General features: G+C 41.7%; 1 protein-coding gene across 1 annotated transcript; it reads left to right on the top strand.

Moving 5' to 3' along the window:
* Positions 1-12,531: 12,531 nt before the first annotated feature.
* alx3 (ALX homeobox 3) lies at positions 12,532-19,535 on the top strand (the record flags this gene model as incomplete). The annotated part of the gene is made up of 4 exons (XM_083769462.1): positions 12,532-12,877; positions 16,934-17,208; positions 18,330-18,455; positions 19,173-19,535. 4 exons carry the CDS (start codon positions 12,532-12,534, stop codon positions 19,533-19,535), a joined length of 1,110 nt encoding a protein of 369 aa, XP_083625588.1.
* Positions 19,536-23,080: the final 3,545 nt, after the last annotated feature.

The raw sequence follows: 23,080 nt of genomic DNA on the forward strand, positions 1-23,080 counted from the left end.
ATTGGCACTATTAGCCGCAGATGGATGGACGCTCTTTTGCCCCTTAGGTGCCACACATTAAAAGTTACACTGCCTTGGCTAGTAGCTTGGTCAACTACAGAGTTGTGTAGGGTCTCTCAAGCCAGATAACTGTTCCACAACAATCTTCAAATGCTAGTCTGTACAAATAAATAACATTGTTAAATTGTCCTCCTATGACCTTTGACATCCTACTATAGCCTACCTAATAGCCTAAACATAGCAGAATAAAACTGGTTAATATCAGCAAATGATACGTAGCTATATGCTTAAGGGACATAAATGTATTCGAGGGGTTAATATGCTGCATTACTATGTGGGTGTATACACTGTGTTTGCAAGACCCCCACGTCATACACTGATGGGCGGGGTATTTAAGCTCACCTAGACTGCATGCATTCTTCCTGCCTTCCTTCTGCATATGGTTCCGGGTTGTTGTTATGCACCGTTTTCTCCCACCAGCACCACCCCAGCATATGTCCATATGCGCGTATAAAATGAAACTCACACATTCCTGCATACAGCAGCCTTTGCACATATAAATGTATGCATAACTAAATGCACATATAACTGTTGTAAACTCTAAGTACTGGACCCTCGTCTGGTTTGACAGACAGGTAGTGTGTGCCGGCTGGGTGGTGTGTGACAATCCGGTTGAAGTATACCTTTGGTACGGCGACAGCTGCGACGGGCCTGGGAGAACAATAACGCAACACGAGACAGTATCAAGGTTCACAAAGTTTATTACACACAACAGGAACATATATAGAGCTGGATCCCAACTGACGTGACCACAAGATATCAGACATAATAACCGCTAACTGCAGCAAAGCTGACCTTGCTGTCTGAGATGTCTCTCGTAGCCTAACTATAAACTATATGCTACAGTTCAGGCAGTACACAATACATATCAAGTACACTGTGATCTCACGTACACAGCCATGGACGATCAGATTATAACAATAACTACTATTTGAAAATGTATAAAAGGAAATGAGAGACCGTTTGAATGGGCCTAATGCAGCTGATTCAAATAATAGGCCTACTATTCTAAAATTTACATTATGGTTTGATATACTGGATCATCATCAGTCAGCAAATAGTACTAACTAGACTAGCTTCAGCTTTTATACTCAATTAAAACAATACTTATTTAGGCCATAGCTGAATGGGTAGAGATCCCACCTGGGACACAGACGGTTAGAGATGGCAGGATGTCCTTACACCGTTTAATACGGTATTATGTCTCTGGAAGAAAGAATTCTAGCATTCAGGGGTTCAGACAGGCTTTAACCAGATAATTTAAACCGGCAAAATGTGATCCTATTATGGAAAATCATCTCAGCAAAATTAAAGATGGAGAGACACATGCTCAGTGGGCAGAGAAAGCCAGATATTATGACGCACTTCCTAGCTTTGTGAATTTTCAGAACAGGCTTGAATCTGCCCACTCTGTCGTCTTCGGTAAGCTGAATGAACTGAAGATTCCATTTGAAGACTATAGACGGCAGGTTTATGATAATCCTCAAAAGATACATTTCACATTTTTGAAACGTTATTTTCAGCTGACACACAAAGAGTGTTTTGAACAATAACATAACCATGAAGTTAACTTAACTGCCATAGCCTGGAAACCAGACAAATCTGCCAGTGCAAAAAATCTGGCCCTGCTCGGTTGTGATTGGCTTTAGCTGCCCCTCAAATTGTGGGGCACCAATAAGTGGCCCAGTATGGAAATATGGGGCGGGCTTATCAACAGAGGCATTTGCATTTTCTTTTCTTTTTTTCAGATATATTTTTGGGGCTTTTTCTGCCTTTACTGACAGGAAAGGGGGAGAGAGATGGGGGGGGGGAAGACACGTGGAAAAAGCCGTCGGGATCGGGGGTCGAACCTGCACTGCGTCAGGCTAACAGAGGCATTTTTTTAAATCCGCCTCTTGGAAATGTAATTTCCACACAGAGATTCCAGACTAATATCTACGCAGTGATATTATTCTGGCCATGCCAGGCTAGTGGTCAGGGTAGGTGGGCAACCCTCACCCAAACACTGGAGCCCCCCAGGAATGTGTGCTGAGTCATCTGCTGTACTCTCCGTACACCCACAACTGTGGCCAAGAACAAAAGCACCATTTAAGTTTGCCTACAACAAAGTGGTGGTGTGCCGGGCTGTGCCCTATAACAAATGATGATTAGAGGGGCAGAGGGCCTATCGGAGGATGTGGCCAGACGCACTGGTACCGGGAAAATAGCCTCTTCCTGAATGTCGGAAAGACCAAGGAGATGATCCTAGATTTCTATAGCCTGATTGTTGTTGTATTTTCCTTACTTACTTATATAAGTAAGTAATACCCTTTTTGGTCTTGAATCTGTCTCAATGCAGCAGCTGGATATAGCATTGAAAAATACTCTGCCATCCAGGGATGGTTCCCAAGCCAATAGTCATAGAATAAAACAAAACACACACACACACACACACACACACACACACACACACTCAAGCACAAACTCTCCCTTTCTCTCTCTGTCTCTCTCTCTGAGACTGACATTACACAACCTTCTCAACTTGTACAGTACAAACAGGACGGGGACTTGCATGAGGCAGTAGAACCGCTTTAACGGTTCGATAACAATATGCACTTAGGTTTAAATCCTGACATACACTACCTACATCAAGTCTTACTGTACAGTACTGTCAGTGCCATCAACAACTAGTGTACAAAATACAATATGCAATTTACAATTTACTAGGCTGTTAGCAGCTAGTGATCAGAAATGTGAGGCCTTTTTCGTTCAGCCTCTGAAATTCATGGTCAGGCTCTGGAACAGTGGGTATAAGACATCCCAATTTTAAAGAGGGTCCCGCTGTCCTTTGCGCCCCTGAGTCTCATGGGTCAAACTTGAAAAAACGCCTGCAGTCTCCAAGACTAACAACAGGTCAGTTTGGGGATCCAGGCCAGTTTGGGGATGACTGTCTTTGAATTGCTTTCCTTTCTCTGTGAGGCGTGAATGCCCAGGCCATATAAAACTAATCACACCAAGGTACAAACGTGTTACCTGTTTATTGTAGAGAGGGCAAGATGATACAAGCCAGAGCAGATGAAATGTGCTATCATTCTCTTGAGAGTGTGTGATGGAAAAAGGCCCCAACAGCGATTGTACTGGCTCCGACACCTGAAGAATTTTGGAGTATAGGACACCGCATCCTCAGTTTGTACTACAACAGGTCGGTTGAAGGTATAGGTAATCCTATCAGGCTGTGTCACAGCCTGGTATGGGAACTGTACTGCATTCGGCGGAGCGCATAAGGGAGGCGAGCTCCCTGAGCTCCAGGGACTGTACAACAAGCAGTGCGTAATGCGTATAACCAAAGCCCAGCGCATCATCAAGGACAAGCACCACCCAAGTCACAAACTGTTCAACCTCTCACAAGGAAGAGCAAGGGGGCCTACTGCAGTATGAAGAGCACTAGAGCAGCATCACCAGGCTAAGGAACATGCAGTTTCCACCCAACAGCCGTCAGATTCCTGAAGCATGGCATGAGTCTGCTATCAGGACGCTGAGCAAGGCATAAGTCTTGCTCAGCAGCCTGATGACGGGCGATGTCTTGCTCAGCGGCCTGACGAGCAAGGCTACTAGACCTTATACTGTATATAGCCTATATATTATTATTATCTAAGGTATTATGTGTAAAAAAAAACAATCATGGAAAAAGTGACCCCTTGGTTGTACAGCCTAAATAAGCCGATATAGAGACCATACGGTTGTGCTGTTTGTGAAACAAGCTTATAAATATCTGAAAACCCCAGAGACCATACGGCTGTGCCGTTTGTAAATTAGCTAAGAGAGACCCTACGAGTGTGCTGTTTGTGGCACGTGCTTCTACATTAAACCCTTTAAGTTTTTGTGGTAAAAGCGCTCAAACTTTCCTGCCTTGATCTCCTTACCTCCTCCCCCCTCTTCTTACCCTACAATTTCTAATTTATGTTAATGTTATATTCACACATCTTAACATTCAATACAAACTATTTCATGAATATTGAATTGCTTATTCATACCTACTTATGTTCTGTAGCCTATAGGTTCAGACGGATCAAACTGTTTTAGGAGGGACGATATAGTGGTAGCACTGGGTGTCAGGTGCATCTGGCAATGGCATGACCACACATGGCTCACAGGTCATAAGCGAAGACCGCTTAGCAGAATTGTGTTTAGGGCCCAAGGGGGGTCAGGCCTGGCTCTGGCCACCTGTTTATACGTGTTGTTCTGTGTGTGTGTGTGTGTGTGTGTGTGTGTGTGTGTGTGTGTGTGTGTGTGTGTGTGTGTGTGTGTGTGTGTGTGTGTGTGTGTGTGTGTGTGTGTGTGTGTGTGTGTGTGTGTGTGTGCGTGCGTGCGTGCGTGCGTGCGTGCGTGCGTGCGTGCGTGCGTGCGTGCGTGCGTGCGTGCGTGCGTGCGTGCGTGTAGAAGGGTTCTGCTTAGTACAAAACAGACTGAGGCCAAACAACATTGGCATGGACTTCGACTGCAGGGAGAGTTGGCCTGTGTTGATTCCGCTGATCTTTCTGTTTCACGTTCGATGTACAAAAATGCTGGAGGATGTTTTAAAATTCACCATCAAAGCAAGACTGCAAGTGTATTAGCAACCAAGTGCAATCTGTCAAACTGGTATCCTGACATCCATACTCCACTCTGTATAAACCATCGTGATTCTGAACAACATCTAGAATCCATTGGACACATAACAAATGGATACAGTCCATACAAAAATGCGTACATTGCTCGCCACGACCGTATTGTTGACTTAGTGTCTGATGCAGTTAAAACATGTATGCCATCCAGTGCAGCAATGTATAAACATTCAAGAGTGTTACCAGATTGTTTTAGTTATCCATGTGATGTCTTTCCTAGAATCCCAAATACACCCGAAGTTGTTTTTGTTGACACCAGTCACAATGAGATCCTGGTTCTGGAGGTGGGCTGTGTCTTTGATTTGTATGGACAAAGGCATTTGACCAGGCTAGGCCTTTTAAGATAAACATTAAAGTACCAACCATTACTTAGAATCATAACAAATCTTGGGTACAGATGTAGATTATCCATACTGATATTTGGAAGTTTGGATATTTAAAGGGTGAAATTATTGATATACAAGAACCAGCAATTCCATAAAATATAAACCTACATCTAATCCAGCAATGGAACCCATGCACAATGGATCTATGGAACCCATGATCTATGGAACCCATGCACAATGGATCTATGGAACCCATGCACAATGGATCTATGGAACCCATGCACAATTGATCTATGGAACCCATGCACAATGGATCTATGGAACCCATGCACAATGGATCTATGGAACCCATGCACAATGGATCTATGGAACCCATGATCTATGGAACCCATGCACAATGGATCTATGGAACCCATGCACAATGGATCTATGGAACCCATGCACACATTCAGATCCCAGGACTTTCTTGTGACAATTAAATTATCTCATATTAAAATTGGCTAATGGGTGGGCGTTGAGCGGACGGACAACTTGCACTGATGTCAGACACAAACAGAAACCGTTACCTAACAACGCAGATGCGCATGTGATCATTTCAGTTTATGCTTGATCAGTGACAGATTTAAACAAACTGGCTTCTTAACTCAACAACATTGAAAGTGGTGGTGGTTTGGGTTTGTTTCCTATAACTCCATGTTGATGAGAAAGGTTGCGAAGATTGTTCATCTTAAGTCTTCGCCAAAACACAGTTACAGTCTTACAGATCCGCATTATTTTAAATCTGTAATTCATTTTAATTTAGTCTGTCAAAAGAATGGTCAAAGGGTTCTTTGTTTTTCATCATGTTTGCCCTCAGACATTGTGTGCAAAACGTTTATTAGACAAACAAACAAAACAAAATCTAAACTAAACTTTTACCAGATAACTCCTATACCCCCAAACCCTTCTGGACCATGTCATTTCGAGTAGCCTAACTTTTGGCTGGGCGTGGGCGAGTCAGTGTCAATGTGGCGCTGACAGAATCTTCACCAACTCATCTCTCTTGGATATTATTGTCGTCACAATTGTTAACTTGCACTCCTCCAGTGTGCCGGATGACGCCTTGTTTGAGGTCACACAGAGGACAGAGACCCCACTCGCCACCCCTCCCCCCCCCCCCAGCCCCGTCTTTTACAGACCAGCTTAGGCTTCCCAGAATGCACCTCTCCAGTGTGTTGACCCTAGGGTCGGCAGCTGTCAGTCACAGCCTCAGCTGGCTTGGCGGCTTCTGGACATGGATGGGAGGATGTGAGGGAGGCCTCTGAGAGCGACACGGCCTCTGCATATGGGATCATCTCTGTGCATTCATGGCGAGTAATTAAATTAGCTATCCCTTCTCCTATTCTAATACAAACCTCAGGTTGAATCACCAGCCTCTACGTGAGAGGAAAGGCCTCAGGCGGCGATAGCCACACAAAGATGGACGCTTATGCTGACAATATATATGTTCACTTCTAAACAGAGTTGTACTTCATACTGGCTTTGGCTGTCTACGTCTAATTCTTTGTCTGGTGTGCTAATACTCTCTCTATTCTCTCCCTCTTGCTGTTGGAGAATCACAAAATTGTGAGTGGAGGTCAGAGCTTTGTTTCTCTGTTCTCATGACAGTCATGTCATTAAGCTTATTGTCTCCACCAGCCCGAAGGCATGTGGGGAGAGTATGTTTTGCACTCCGTCCGTCCGTGTGTGTGTCCGTGTGTCCGTCCGTCCGTCCGTCCGTGTGTCCGTGAGAAGCTAATCTCGGCCACCGTTAACCCGCTCGATGCCAAATTTTGCACACACACTCCCTGGATGCCAACGATGAACCTCTGCCCCAAACTTTCCAGAACGGCCTGTTATAGCGCCACCAGGAGGCCGCTTTGTGCAAAAAAGGTTTTTGCACAGTACACCTACAGATTTTGTCCAAACATCACGCAAATTGGTACACAGTCTCTCTAGAGCCATTCAACGAAACCGGTCTTTCAGATTTCTCAGACTCCATCCTGATTGGTTAAGATTGGCTTCCAAAGTTCACAGGAGTGCTCAGTTTCAAACAAAATGCTGCAAATCATGAACACATCGCGTGATTTCCGTGAAATTGTGCACCCACATTCCCACTAGGCCGAGGACGAAATGACACATGAACAATTTCAACTCAGCCTCAAGGTGGCGCTATAACTGGCCCAAAAGTGTTTTTACCTCTAACTGCACGGATCTGTGGATAACTTTGTATGCCAACTCCCTAGAGGCCAAGGAAAAACCTTTGCCTGGAATTTTTCACATCTGCTCTTTATAGCGCCACCAGGAGGCCCACATATGTAAAACACATTTTCTATTATTACTCCTTCAGATTTTATCCAAATTTCACGTAAATCGGTACACATGATCTCCATAGTCATGTGATCAAGACAGGTTTTTTTTATTTCTCATATTCCATCCTGATTGGCCACGATTGGCTCCTACACTTTTCAGGAGTAGCCCGCTTTGTACAAATCGCCACAACTCCTCAACGCAGCGTCCGATTGCCATGAAACTGTGCACGCATATTCCCACTAGGCTGAGGAAGAAATGCCACTTGACAGTTTTCAACAGCCTGATGGTGGCGCTACAACAAGCCAAGTCGCGTCATGCACTCGCACACACACACACACACACACACACACACAACCGGTCGATGCCAAATTTTGCACACACACTCCCTGGATGCCAACGATGAACCTCTGCCCCAAACTTTCCAGAACGGCCTGTTATAGCGCCACCAGGAGGCCGCTTTGTGCAAAACAAAAACATTGTACCTGCATCCCTCCAACACCAACCTCCGGCCCAAATCTTCCTCAACAACCTGTTATAGCGCCACCATGAGGCCACAACCTGACCTGCCCTGGTGGAGACCTGTGCCGATTGGCACTTTATCTAGTCTACATAATGTGTTCTACAGCCTTGCCCTGATGCTCTTTCGCTAATGTTTGACGATTCTTCCAGCCACAGCCTATCTTTGCATAATAAAGCAGGTCAATGTGTCATTACTCGAATAATTTAATTACAAAACGTGTGTGTCTATACTCTGTACAAGCACACACGTGCACACTTACAGTATGTGTAAGTGTATGTTTGTGCGTGCGTGTGTGTGTGTGCGTGCGTGCTTGCGTGTGTGCGTGCACGTGTGTGTGTGTGTGTGTGTGTGTGTGTGTGTGTGTGTGTGTGTGTATGTGTGTGTGCGGATGTCTAGTGGGCATGAATGTGCGTGTGTGCGTGTGTGCGTGCTTGCGTGCTTGCGTGCGTGCGTGCGTGCGTGCGTGCGTGCGTGCGTGCGTGCGTGCGTGCGTGCGTGCGTGCGTGCGTGCGTGCGTGCGTGCGTGCGTGCGTCCATCAGTCCGTATAGTGTGTAAGGATGTAAGGTGTAACAAGGTGTGACGAAGCCCTGCCCAGTGACCAGACCAACAGGGGATGCAGGATGTAGCGGAAGGAGGGGTGCTGGTGGCCCCCAAGGCCACAGGGTATGGAGTGAGAGTGTATGGGGCTCAGAGGGGTCAACCTTATCCTGGCTGTCTGTGCCCAGAGCCAGGAGGCAGTGGGGGAGACCTGGGACTCTTAGCAGGCTGAACTGATTTCCTGTGCAGGGTCATGCCAAGGACAGGTTTACCAGGACGACCATGCACGCGTGCATGCATGCCGGGTTTAGGACCCAGGGTGTTCCGTCTTCTTAAAGCAGTGGTTTTCAACCCTTTGTGTATCAAGGCTCATTATTTATTCAGCATTTCGGACCACCATTTGATGACATTTTAGCCTCTCAGACTCAAAAATAAAAAAATAGTTTGTTGTCGTTGAATACCATTTTGTCCACAATTCCATGCTTTGTTGATGTTGGTATACGACAGGAGAGCACATGAGGCAAACATTGATCAAAATAACAATTCTTCTATATTCTCTAATTGTATAGACTTCTTGAAAATTAAGTAATGCAGATGTTTTAACAATAATGTAGCGCTTGAGAGCGTAAAGTGAAACCAAATTGACCCGTTGGTTTCATTTTACACTCTCGTTATAAAGATCTATATGGGTCCAACTCTCCATCCTTTAGCTGGGGACCACCTGGAACCCCCTCAAGGACCACATGGTTGAATGGAAACCACCGTCCTGAGCATGGTTATACCTTGTGGAGACAGTTTGGTATTGTTCTCTGCAGTTCCGTGGTGTGTTATATGTTATCAGGCCTATAGCCATATCTCAGGTTGAGGTATATAGGATCTAGTCAAAATATGATTTATATTTACAATTTTTTACCATTTTACTTGGAGTTGGGTCTTCAGTTCGGTAAGTTAGATTTATATATTTTTTCTCATGCAAGTTACTTATTATAAAGTTAAAAGTTTTCACAACTGTAACATTAAAACCAGGGTGTATTAAAATGGATTATCGACCCAATCTAAAACGCCATGATAGGCAGGAGGAGAATATTGGCTATATACTTCCCTTCATATATCTATACCAATCTCTTGCTCTTTTGACGCAAGCTTCATATAAACACTGTTATACCTGGGGGCGGCTTGGAGATCACAGCTCCTCAGACGTTCTTCCTCTTACCCACAATTCTGGAATGCATTTACTCAGCTGGGTTCTTCTAGCATTAAAGAAAGAGTGCTCTACTGCTGCAGGCCACAGAACAGAAGAGACATGCATGCTTGTCATGCAGCTTTGAGGAACACATGCCTGTCGACCCGCGTCTCTTTGGCCATCCTAAAGTGTATTCACGCATTTTTATAACAGAGAACGTTTCTCATATCGTTTTGGTATAAACCAACGACCTAAACGGAGGTATATGCTACATTCCGTTTGAGGGAGAGTATATAGCCTATATACGTAGGCCTACGATATATATAGAATAGTTTAGGTTATTTAAATGTTATTAGGTTGACAGCAGTGCAGTTGCCAGTTTACCTCTCCAGGCCTTAGCTTTGACCCGAACATGCTAATTCAAGTCATGTTGCACATTAACGTCATTAGCCCTTATGTTTAGGGACACAAATCATTTGAAAGGTTAACGAAGCCTGTCTTCTCCGTGTAAAAGCGGTCGTGTCTTTGTAATTCATATATGCTCCATACCCCCTCCCCCCTTTTTATTCACAACATGCTTCATAACTTTTTTTAGTCAGTTGTTGAAAATGAAAAAAATATTTTGAAAGCATTTTGAGTACATATAGTATATGTGGACCAGATTGCCTTTAATGAGACTCAGAAACTGTTTTCCTGTTTCAGTTAATGTAAATTCTTTGCCCATGCACAGAAATGTGTCCAACTTCTTATAATCAGTAACAGAAAGATTTTTTTTATATTTGCTATTGTTGATGTAGTTTCTTTTATGTATTTATTTATTTTTTACTACGATATCAGGAATCTCTTATAGCGGAACGAAGCAGTTCGTGGAACCGTCATTCATTCAAATGCAATGTTAGCAAGGCCAACATTCTTTGCTGCACATCAGCACGCAGTATATGCAGCCTCCTTTGCAATTTGGACCTATATATGTAAGTGATTGTGCATGCACGCTGCTGCTTCTGACACAGGTTTAGCTTTCAGAACTTGAAATGGAATCAAATGGCGCTTATATGTCCCTTCCCGAGGCAAATGGACCTCGTGTTTACACACTTGTCCATCAGTTGGGGCCGGGCTAGCACGCAGCCTCAGGTATATTCCAGAAAGATCGTGAGATGTCCTCAAAACCAATGTTGCCATTCCTGAACTTGGTAAGTGCACTGTGTTTAGACACGGCTTGATCAGATTGGAGCTCACATATCAATATCCACAGGTCCAGAGGCAGGCTTTAATCTTTAGCCTACTCTGCTCGGTTATGTGTGTAAATGACATGTGCAGCGTTCTCTCTTGCAGTGTCAGCTGTGTCATTGCATTTTATAAATTAATTCGACACTAAAGTAAAGTGTATTTTTACTTTTGACATTTTAATTTATTTTATCTGAAAAGTAAATTGAAGATGTCCGTTAAACAAACCACGGACTATAAAATACAGAGAAAAAACCCCAGGACATATTGAAAGAAAAGTGGAAACGTTTTGATTAACTTAACTATAAGAACTGCCTTTCTTTCTTATGCGCAAGGTAACGAAAATATGATATTGAATAGAGTACATGATATTAGGAGGCTATATATTTCTATACGTCTACGGCGGGCGGGTGTCGCATTTATTTTTGCAGCGTGATTTGGAAAATAGTGCGAAAGAATAATTTCTTTAAAAGAGTGAACGCGTCTCCACTATAATTTAAAACAATTTCCTATAATAAATTGATATTTTAAGACAACAAATACAACAATTCTCTATTGCATTAAGATGCATTGGTTAGCCTAATTTAATTAAATATTGTCACACAAGTTACGAAACAAATGTGAATGCTAGGCTAAACAAATACATTCGTCAAATATTATCATCTAGACATATTTTTCTGTTGCTGTTTATTATTATTATTATTATTAATGTATTATATCCATATTGCATTTGAACACTGTTGCGTCGGGATCTTATGCTTATCGCTTTCAAAGCAAACTCACAAATTTTAAATATCTTTTGCTTTTCTCCGTCAAAATACTTGAGCTATTGCCAAAACATAAATGTCTTACATCTCACACAATAACGGACATAACATTTGATGCTTAAAAATTACACATGTTTTGATCATTCTACTGGACCATTATTCATGGTCCAGTAGAATTATATTAGTCCATATAGTTATTATGTGTGCCCTGCATGTTAACAAATTACAGTAAGTAAAGACAATCCACGAATTGTAATTAGATTTTTCTTTTTCTCCCAGAAGAATTTGTTTATGAATTCCTAACCTTGTGTGCATATTTTCAATATGTAATGGAAACATTTTGATTGCAGCCAAGCGATGCAAATCTATTGTATCTGACACTCTTAATTGTGCATGGAAAAATATATAAGGAAAGGATGTGAATACGTCTCATCTCTTTCGTTTAAACCGCGTGTGGTGGTATGATCGAAATTAACAACATATTACAGTCAATATATTCGTTAATAGACGATTTATAGTCAAAGTAGCCTTAATTGTTTCCACCTCGAGAATAGGGAGGAGTCTATCTATTTCGCACTTGCTTAATCTGTCGTGCGTAAACTGTTCCGTCTGCCGTGCGTAAAACCATCCGTGCATGTGCTTCCCCTGTCCCATTTGTTTTGGTGACTATAATAGTATATGAAATAGGAATTAAATGGTTAATTGGAGGGACAGAAAACCACGCGTGATTGAATTCTTGGCGGATTATATCAGACTGCTGTCAAATATCCCTACCCTCTACCCCTCCCCTCTTCGTTTCACGGGTCTGTGTTTGTGATCTACTAAATCCCACCCACTTGACAAGAGCAGAGGGGAGGGGGGGGGATCAGTCTTTCTCGCTCTCACTAAGACGCCTACAGTATTGGAGCCTAGTCGTTAAACTACATGCCGGGGCGTAAGATGGAGACCGAAAGTTGTTTGTCTTATTCCTCGCAGGCAAGCAGCAGAACTCCAGAAGACTCCCCGGGACTGGAGCAGCACGGCTCTGGAGGATCCTATCTTCCTTGCGATGAACTTCAGAAAACTTCACACCTTCCTCCTCTGCCGCCGCATCGCCTGCATGGCCTGCGCGGCGACTTCTACAACTCATCCATGGGGAGGTTTAGCGACGCTCCCTCCGCGGAATTTCCCTCCGCGGATCCCCGCTCTTCGCCTTCCAAGCACAAATTCATGGACAATATAAATCAGGATCAGAAGGTGCTGACAATAAGCGGAAAACCAACATTTTATGAAAGCAATTCTGAAGGTAAGTTAATTTTGTAACAACAAATTCAATCAAGTCAATTAACTACAAGCGAACGGCCAAGAAAATCACAAGTTTCCAATACAGTGATTAGCCTGGCTGTGGGTAAAATATTTGTGAAATTAAAATGACCCCTAAAAGGTCAATGTTTTGGTTGTTTTCCGTTGAATATCGCCTAAAAAAGACCTGAGAAGACCTAATAAGAACTTCACAAGGACCAGTCTATCTCAAGCCTTTAAGCCTATATATGCCAAATAGGTTATTTTGTTTTTATGCGAAATTTTAGAAATGCTGCTGCACCTATATATATATATATATATATATATATAAAATATGTATACATTCTAAGCATCAATATTCTCAAATAGTGACTATAGTCTAATGATAGTGAAGTGAGAATTTTTTTTTTTGTAATTTTAAGGAGACTTTTCTCATTTTATAAATTTAAGAAAAGGCATAGCAACTGAATTGCCCTGACTGAATAGGTGTGAAAGTATAGCTTGTGATAAAAATGTCAACAAGTTTTATCTGTACTTGACACCCCCAATGTCAATTAGGTTTGATGTAAAGTGGTGGGGGTAAAGGTCAACCGCGGGCAGCATGGCAGGGTGTGTGTGTGTGATTAGGGTATACAGTTATACAGGCTTCATACATGGGCCTAACATGCTAATGGCATGTGAGTATAGTTTACAATTATTCAAAAAGTGGAAATTGCATGTATTTGTTATACCTTGCATTACAAAATATTTAGACAATAAAACAGATGCTGATGCACTGTTTGTTTTTAGTTTAAAAAAAGTTTTAAATATAGCTTACTTCCGCTTTCGGCTGTCGGACTTGATGGAAATTATAGTGCAAAGCTTATAGTATTACAGCAGCAGCACTGTGTTGGACATATTAAGCCTGAGGAAATGATGTGGTCTGCAATTTTATTTATTGATGTTGATAATCTATCCTTCAAAGTAACAGAGCAATAGGGATATCATATGAGGGCTGATAAGGACTTTGTGATATCTTTCTCTATCTGGAATAATATACATATCCTTGATTCATGTCATTGCCAAAGAAAGCAGCCCAGTCCAGATATTTTCAATATATTTTTTGAGATAACGGCTTTGTGGCTGTGAGACAAAAAAAAGACATGCTCTGTGTCTCTCTCTATATCTCTCTCATACACAAACATACACATATTTGTCTATTCTGTACCTTTAATCAAATATTAGTTGAAGTATACAAAAGAAAAGAAAAAAGTGAACCCTTTTGGATGTTTGAAACATTCACCTTCAAAGGGTGATAATGTCTTCCTGTTTTGTCTGGTGAGAGGGAGGTAAAGAGATAGCGACAGAGAGAGGGCAAAAGGTCAATGCTATGAGGGCTTTAAAATGTCCCACACAGCACACACTCTTTTCATATACATTCTATAAGATTTTATGTTCTGTTGTTAACAGTGTTAACAGTGTTGTTAACAGTCACAAAATGTACAAATTTATAGAGTTCATAACATCGTCACAATAGAATTTCTGATATTTTTGAAGCAGTGGTTCTCAAAGTGAGGTCTGGAGACCCCCGGGGTCCTTGAGGGGCTTTGGGGGTCCCCAGCAAAATGATAGCATCAAAATCAGTTAACCACTTTAGCTTGTAGATCTGCTATTTCAAAAAGAAAAATTTGGTTGGGGGTCCGTGACCACAATTTGGGGGTATGAAAAAGTTTCAGACTACTGCTAATAATAATAATAATAATCAATGCGCCTTATACCAATTACAATACAGTGGTTGATGTAATGGTCCATTCTATGTGGGACTTGCTTCACGTTAATTTTTTTGTCATAATAAATATTTTAAACATTACATTAACAAACAATTACAATTTCTTGTTAATGTTTATATAAAAAGAAACACTCCCCACATTCCCTACACCAACTATATTGGAGACTTAACAACAATGAGACATTGACCAATTTCCATCCCAAACTATTTTAGACCACTTTGCCATTAGTGTGTTTTAAATTGGAAATATGTCAATGTCAAGATCGTAGATCGTCTGTTTTTGGAAAACCGGAAAAAAATGGTGCTTGAACTGTTCCTCATTTTGCTGCAGACCCATTGGAACCTCATTTAGGACCCCTGCATGGGGGTCCCCAAACCCCTCTTTGAGAACCAGTGTTACAGGAGATGTAACAATTCAATAGTGATTCAGCATCACACAATGAACAATACACAATCCAGGTAGAACCGCTTGGCTTATGGGGCCGTCGATACAAATGGCCATTTTGCCCTTGAAGATCCCAGCTATTTTCCAGTAGAACTTCATGTACAGAACAAGAGGCCAGGAAAAGAGGAGCCCAGACTTTCACCACAATGACGTCACTGTGCTAGAGTTGCTCCATTCTTTTGCGATATTCCTCCCCGGTTTAGTACATTTTCACTTTATCTTCTACATGCGTTGCACTGCATTTCACATAGATCTCCAATTACCTTGAGCTGGAGGGGGGAGCGGATGTGGGTTTTTTGACAGGGGGAAAAGCTATACGGTGTCCTATGGCCCCTTAGTTTGCGATCTCGAGAAAGAATATTTTCAGCATGAACAATGGTGTGAGGTTGGATCTAATGGACATGAGGAAATTAATGTTGCAGTGAAAAGTGCTCTCTACTGGGACCTCTGTTGAATTAGGAGAATGGCAAAGTACATGCAGTCTCAGCAGTCCCTTGTGTGAGCCTGCGGATAGATAGAGAGTGATTTTTCTTTTCAGGACCCTCGGTTAGACATAATGAACATGGACAACAACATCCAAACACTGCAGGAGGGGAACAGCCCTTTTCATGCTCTGTTAGAAATCAGGAAAATAACACACTTTAGACTTCCTGTTGACTGCTGCACATCCTACATGAATTAAAGCACAGAATGTGCATAATTAATTCAAACAATCACGTACTGTCAAAATATATATTTGGTAAATTATCTTTCTGTGCTCAGTCCAAGTTGTATTTTGGTGTTTTGATAGACGGCAAGCATTTATTTTTATGTAGCCTATAGCTGATTGTATGTTTTAAATTTTAAAACATACAATCAGCTATACATAAAAGAAACGGATATATCCGTCCTAAGGTTGACCCCAAACATCTCATCTTTGTGTACCTAAAAACCAAAACACATGCAAGCTTGTGTTCATCTTGTTGATTTGCGTATTTAATTCAAGTCACTTGTTAGGAGCTGGGAAGCCAACAATGGCGCTCCATTCAGAAAGTATTGTGCGTGTGAGCTATAACTTAATCAAAGCAAAGGGTCATGTTCATTAAGGAAAATCAAGAAGTTTGGAATGTATGTTGCTGTCTTCTCAAAACGCAAGAAAGAAATAGCCAGCACTCCAAAGTGCAACAATGTCTCTGTGCTCTCATTTCCACTGTAAAATCTAGAATTGAATTTCAAATAAGTGTAAAAATTAACAAAAATAAATAAATAAGAATAAATAAACAAAGAAACAAAAATGAGATGGGAAGGGTCTTTCCAATTTCCTCTGTCATATCTCATCGGTAAAGTCACATATTTGAGGCTATATCCTGTTTATTTACAGTATTACACTTTTCACAGAAGTCCTTAGACTGTATTCGTTTTGCATTCCGAACAATAATGTGGCTACACAGTAAAATTCTGATTGTGTATTTAACTCAATATTTATACTCCCAGCTTTAAATGAACACGCAGGTGTATTACAGTGTGATTTCGACTATGAGAAATAGAGATGATCAATGTATCAAGGATACGTTGATATAGGATACATGAGGAGGGACACAGAATTGAGTTTGGGACCCCCTCAGTTCCTGGACTTTGTACTAACCACCCAGCTGCCTGAATAACAGTAGACATTTATTTTAATAGATCATTTGAATAAAATACTGATGTTGGCAAAATGATCTGCAAAGTGGAATTTGGCTGAAGGAAATATTGTGTGGGAGATTAGGTATATAATATGAAGGTTTGGGTATTTCTTTGTCTGCATTTTACGGCTGGTAGATACATTGTTCATGTTTTTTACGTCTCCTCTCTGTCCACTGCCTTAGTCAGAGAGAAAGCAGTTCCAAAAACCATGGGCTACCCTGTGATTGGCTCAGACTGCTGTGGCAAACTGAAAGAGCCAACTAATGGCCTGCAGGGAGATTCTATTGCTGACTCAATCGACTTATCGGGCAAGAACAAGAAGCGACGTAACCGCACCACCTTCAGCACCTTTCAGCTGGAGGAGCTGGAGAAGGTCTTTCAGAAGACACACTACCCTGATGTGTACGCCCGAGAGCAGCTGGCCCTGAGGACTGAGCTCACTGAGGCTCGGGTACAGGTACACATTAGGCCTATACTTCTGCACTTATCATTTCCATATTTCGCAAATGATACATCTCTCAGCCCATTAAAACCAGTAAAGCATCTTGTAGATTGTGGATTGTAGCGTTGGCTATTGAAAAACAGCAGATACCAGTATACAAGCTAGCACAGCACGTTACTGCGAGCTTTTACATCTGCTATTTTTTTATTTTTCTTTGTTGTAAAATCTTGAAAGTTTGAGAACTGCCGAGAACTGCTGATTTAGAAGGCCATTAGAATCGTCTTCAGGTCTTAACGGGTAGGCGGCAATGGGTGCCTATAATCTGCCGTGGCAGGGCTGGCTGTGTGCCCTGATATATAGACTATAATACATCACCAGAATCAGTCAAGTTTGTTAACTGCTGTCCTGTTATATTGTAATTGTAATTGTAATCTGTCAAATATATTAGAGAACCATTATTAGACAATTAACTCTTATTTAGACAATTTCAGGGTTGTAAATGAACACTAGCTACCACTGCCCACCAGCCAATTAAATGCTTGTCAGTTTTTAATGTGCCTGGTAAATTAATCTACACTTCCGTCCACTTTAGCAGTTAACTAGTCATCATTCAAGGCACTTATTCTATTTATAAATGTGTATTCTTTCAGAATTGCACAAGTGTCAGGTGAATTTGGGAAATCCAGTCGAGGAAAGACTTTCCACAGTGCAAACGTTAAGCATTAGAGAACTTAAACAATGACCTATACTGAATTTCAAATGTTTTTTATTTGAGCAAATGACATGACAGTAGTCAAAAACACAGTACTGTATATATGTATTTTACCCTTTTTTGCACACAAATATCAAAACAGTAACAGAGTAATTCTACATTGTGTTATTGCTACATTTACGCAATAAAATCACAGTTCTTCCACAACTGCCTTTAACCACTTAAACTCACAGGGGTCTATACTTGGCTGCTCCTTTTTATTCTGAAACACCAAATCTCTTTGCCCAAAATAGCCAATCTACAAGCTCACAATGCAACATGTTGCGACACATGAATGTAGATCTGCTATTTTCGCTGAACGGTTGGCCCCAGAATAGGGACGCTGGGGTTCATATGGTTAATGTTTGTGTTGTTCTCTTCCCAGGTGTGGTTCCAGAACCGGCGAGCCAAATGGAGGAAACGGGAACGCTACGGGAAGATCCAGGAGGTTCGCAACCACTTTGCTGCTACATATGATATCTCTCTGCTCCCTCGTCATGACACGTACCAGGTAGAAACTCACACATACAGTAGGATACTGATTCTTTAACCCTCTTTAAAGTCAACAGCCCACAGTTTTATTATGCATTAGGCCAAGGAACCATATTTGATACAATTGTTATCTCTGGGACCGTCAACACTGTAAAATCACAAAATCACTTTACAGACCTGTAAGGGTTCATTCCGTACCTAACTATAAATTATTTAGCCTCGGAACCCCTTGAACCCCTTCAAGGACATCTGATGGTCCCCAGTCCCAATGTTGAGAACCAGTGCAGTAGGACACTGCAGATTAACTTTTATTATTGTTATTATTATTATTATTATTATTATTATTATTATTATTATTAGTAGTAGTAGTAGTAGTAGTAGTAGTAGTAGTAGTAGTAGTAGTAGTAGAGTAGTAGAGTAGTAGAGTAGTAGTAGTAGTAAAGAGTAGTAGTAGTAGTGTAGTAGTAATAGTAGTAATGTAGCAGAAATTAAAACTATTAGCGCACATTAACATTTTGACTTTTAATTCCAAGTGTAACAATTGACCCATATGGGTCATAGCCTATATAGTACAGTACCAAATATAATACAATAAAGAGAACACACACACACACACACACACACACACACACGCACACACACACACACACACACACACACACACACACACACACACACACACACCCCCAATGGTCTTTTTCTCATGGTGTCCTATTGTGATCTTCTCCCTGTCTAGATGCAGAGCAACCTATGGCCGGGGGCCTCTTCGGGTGGCGGTGGGGGGTCCACAAGCGGCTGTGTCCTAGGGGCTGACTCCATGCCTTCATCCTGCATGAGCCCTTACTCCCACCCACACAGTAACCTGCCTGGCTTCATGGGCATGCCTCCATCTCCCAGTCACCCCCATCACCACCACCACCACCACCACCCCTCTCACCATCCAGGCATCAATGGCCTCTACTCACTCCACAGTTTCCCAGGGGGCCTTGGGTCCCACTCTTTTGAGCCAGGGCCCGAGACGGAATACAAGCCAACAGGCCTAGTAGCACTGCGGATGAAAGCCAAGGAGCCCGGCAGCCTCCTCTCTTGGCCCACATGACCACCACAGTGCCGGCGTCCTGTATTCTGCACTGACTGAGCCGAAGCGTATTGTGTTCCCCACCCATACACACATACGTATGTGTATACACGCATGCACACACACAGACACGCACGCAACGCACGCATGCATGCACGCACACACACACACACACACACACACACACACACACACACACACACACACACACACACACACACACACACACACACACACACACACACACACACACACACACACACACACACACACACACACACACACATAAAATCCTCACAGTCATTTAAGTCTGTCAGTTTAACAGACCCAAATGGTCCCATAATCGCTGTTTTTACGGTGTCAGAGTTACATGAACACTCAACACTGTGGATTTCAATGTGTATACACACCCGCAACCGAATATGACTCAGATATTCTCCTCTCCAATGTAACATTTATGTAAACCCACCCAGGCTTTAACTGCCATGACTTCCAAAGCTCTTTAGCTTTTGGGAGGGTTTCGATAACTCTGGGCTCTTTGCACGAAAACCAAACATATTAATAGGAATTCTGTTTTTTCCAGACTTACTGTAACATTACCTTGAACTTGCCGAGACCAAAAGATGAGCAAAAGGGTATTATTTAAGCATGTAAAAAATGTAATTTTCATAATAATCATCATTTGTTGTACTTAGTGTGACCAATAATAAAGGCCTCCTCCATGTATGTCGATTTTCTTATTCAGTAGGAAAATGTTTTTTGGGGGTAAATGAGGTTCACAATATGCAAAGAAACAATCACAGTCAGCTGAATGAATCCAGTCTTCACATGACTACTTAAGACTATGATAAACAGCAGAGCTAACCAAAAGTCTGTGTCGCATATTTGTGTTTAGTTGGGAATGTAGTTGTGAGGCACAAACTGCTTCATGGGCTGTGGTTGCTATAAACAGACAAAACCCTCCACCATGAGGGCAGCCAGCTTTGTGGTGTATTGGGGGGGTATATGTAGGGGCTGTCTTGCTGGCGTCACTCCAAAGGGCCCTTTGGCTGGCACCTCATGCATCAGGAGCAAGTGGCAGGACCATTAATGAAAAACTAACTCTGGGACCACACTTCACTATTGATGATAAAGTAGAGGGCCTCCCGCGAAAGTCCTGTTCAACATTGAGGCAGGCTTCCCCCATTCACATCTGGCAGTGGTGGTAAACCCCTGACCAAATGAATGATGAGTTACAGTCTAATACACAGTAAACTCCTCAGTCTTAATTCAACTCTTGAGTGTACAAAACTAACCAATATACTCCCAGAGTTACAAATGGATAAATGAAAACTGAGGATTTTACTAGATGAAATTGGAGTTACTGTGAAGCAGGTTATGCATTGGTTTTGCTGTTTTTCATTTCAATCACTTTGTTTATGATTCTCCAATTGTTGAATTGTGATTGACCATGATATAGAATACATTCCATCAGTTAACTACAAAAGTATCTGGCCTGCTACAGTGTATATGCGTTTTGTTTTGTGAGAACATTTTTGTGTTTAATATATAGGGTCCCTTTCGTGTTATTTGCAAAGACACATGCATTAAGATGCAGCACTATAACAATCTTTATTCTGGGAATCTCCATGCTGTGTTGCTCCCAAAGCAGTTTACTGCCAAAAAATACTGAATTGCATTACAACAAAACCCATGTGGTGTAAATGACTATGTGCCCTCTACCGATGTCAAATATACAAAAACATTAGTCTACATGAGACTGATAATAAAACTTCACTTGGGGGACAAAGGGATTTCCACTGGTGGACTAAACCCCCCAAAGCCCCATTTATTCCCCATGAGTATGCATGGCTTATGAATATTTGGCTCTCCTGTCCTCTTGGTTGGTTCAGTGTGACAGCCATGCTGGAACAGATTAGTTGCCAGTCCCCTTAGTCTGTGCCGTTGTTTTGTGTGAGCTGCTAACATGTGGTTCCAATAGAAGAGCACACAAACCCATCAGAAACACTTTCCACACCCACAGCTTCAAATTCCAGCCAGGCCCTGGGAGACGGCAGCCCTCACTGCAGCTACACAGGCCCTCTGATTAAATCCCAGATTAAGTGGAAGAGATAAGAGGACCCGTCAGAAGGGATAAGGAATGAAGGAGAATGGCCATCTCCAGGAAAGCAGAGGAAACGATAGATGGCAGATCAGGCTCAGTTAGAACATTTATTTTCAGATAGGGCCAAGTTATGCATTTTTATCTGCCCATAAAAAGACACGAGGAAGCATCAGCTTCAATAAAACCAATATGCTAACTCTAACACTGCAAGACAGCTACGATAAAATAACATTTGAATTGTAGATCCTTTATCCCTGAAGGAAATTCCAGAACACGGTTTATCCTGCTTCAAAACAAAATAATGAAAATAATTGGAAGCAAGCAGTGGGACCGATCAATGCAGACCCAGTTGTCGAAGCACCAATATTTGTGGCACAAGCTTTTATCTGCATAAACTCAACAAATCTGGTTTGGATGATTTGGCAGGAATAATCGTGAAACAAAAACATCTTGAAACAGGTGGAGTTGGTTGCAATCATTAATCTAACATCAGTTCACTCTGCCAAGGTCACTGTCAAGGTCACTGGGTAAAGACTGTCATGCAAGTCTATAAATCAGTGTATAGCCTAATTAAACTCATTATGTTCACAAAATATGATTTAACGGTCATTAAAAACCATAAAGCTGTCTGCTGACCACAATTTCAAGTACATGCAGTACTTTGATCCAGGCAAGATTTATCTTGACCTTTCAGTGCAGCGATTCTGACCCCACATACTCAGTAGTTGAGTTCCAGTATGTATATAATGGGCAGAAATGCAGCATATATACGTATACTGTGGCCAACACAGTAACGCAGTCAACTAAAGTGTAATGGCAAGGTTAAGCTCGAAGCAAAGCGTTATAACCTAATTTTGCAGATAATTGATTGCATATAGAGAGGAAAGTGATCTTTGAAATTAGTAGATGTAGAGGTGGAAATAGTTAAAAAGTCAGATAAATATTTGTTGTTATTGAAAATTCACACCTGTGTGAAGCGAGGGGCACTTTTATCATCGTACATCATCATACAACATATACATCATCTCATTCCGGCCAATTTGCGTCCTCACCTTCGTCTTCAATGTGTGTGTTAGGCAATTTGTGTTTACAGTTACACAAACACTCAAAATTGTCCATTCATTGTCAATGGCATTTAATGTTTGTGTTTGGACAAAGTTTGTGTTTTCACACACACTAAAAGCTGGACATATTCGCCCCTCAAAAAACTAATCATGAACATGCAAAATTGTCTCCTTCGATAATTATGAGTCCATAAAATCCAAAATCAGTGAGGGGCGCTCTTATCATTGTTTATCATCATTCTCCATTCATTGTCAATGAGAGATTTAATTTTTTAATTTTGATTTGTGTAGGACAAAAATGTTGCTTGTCTACATATGACGTAAATTCTCCATTCATTGTCAATGGCATTTATTTAATGTTTATGTTAGGACAAGAATCTACACTATAGCTGAATATA

Source organism: Protomyctophum parallelum, assembly GCF_964188405.1.
Source record: "Protomyctophum parallelum genome assembly, chromosome: 7".
Lineage (NCBI taxonomy): Eukaryota > Metazoa > Chordata > Actinopteri > Myctophiformes > Myctophidae > Protomyctophum > Protomyctophum parallelum.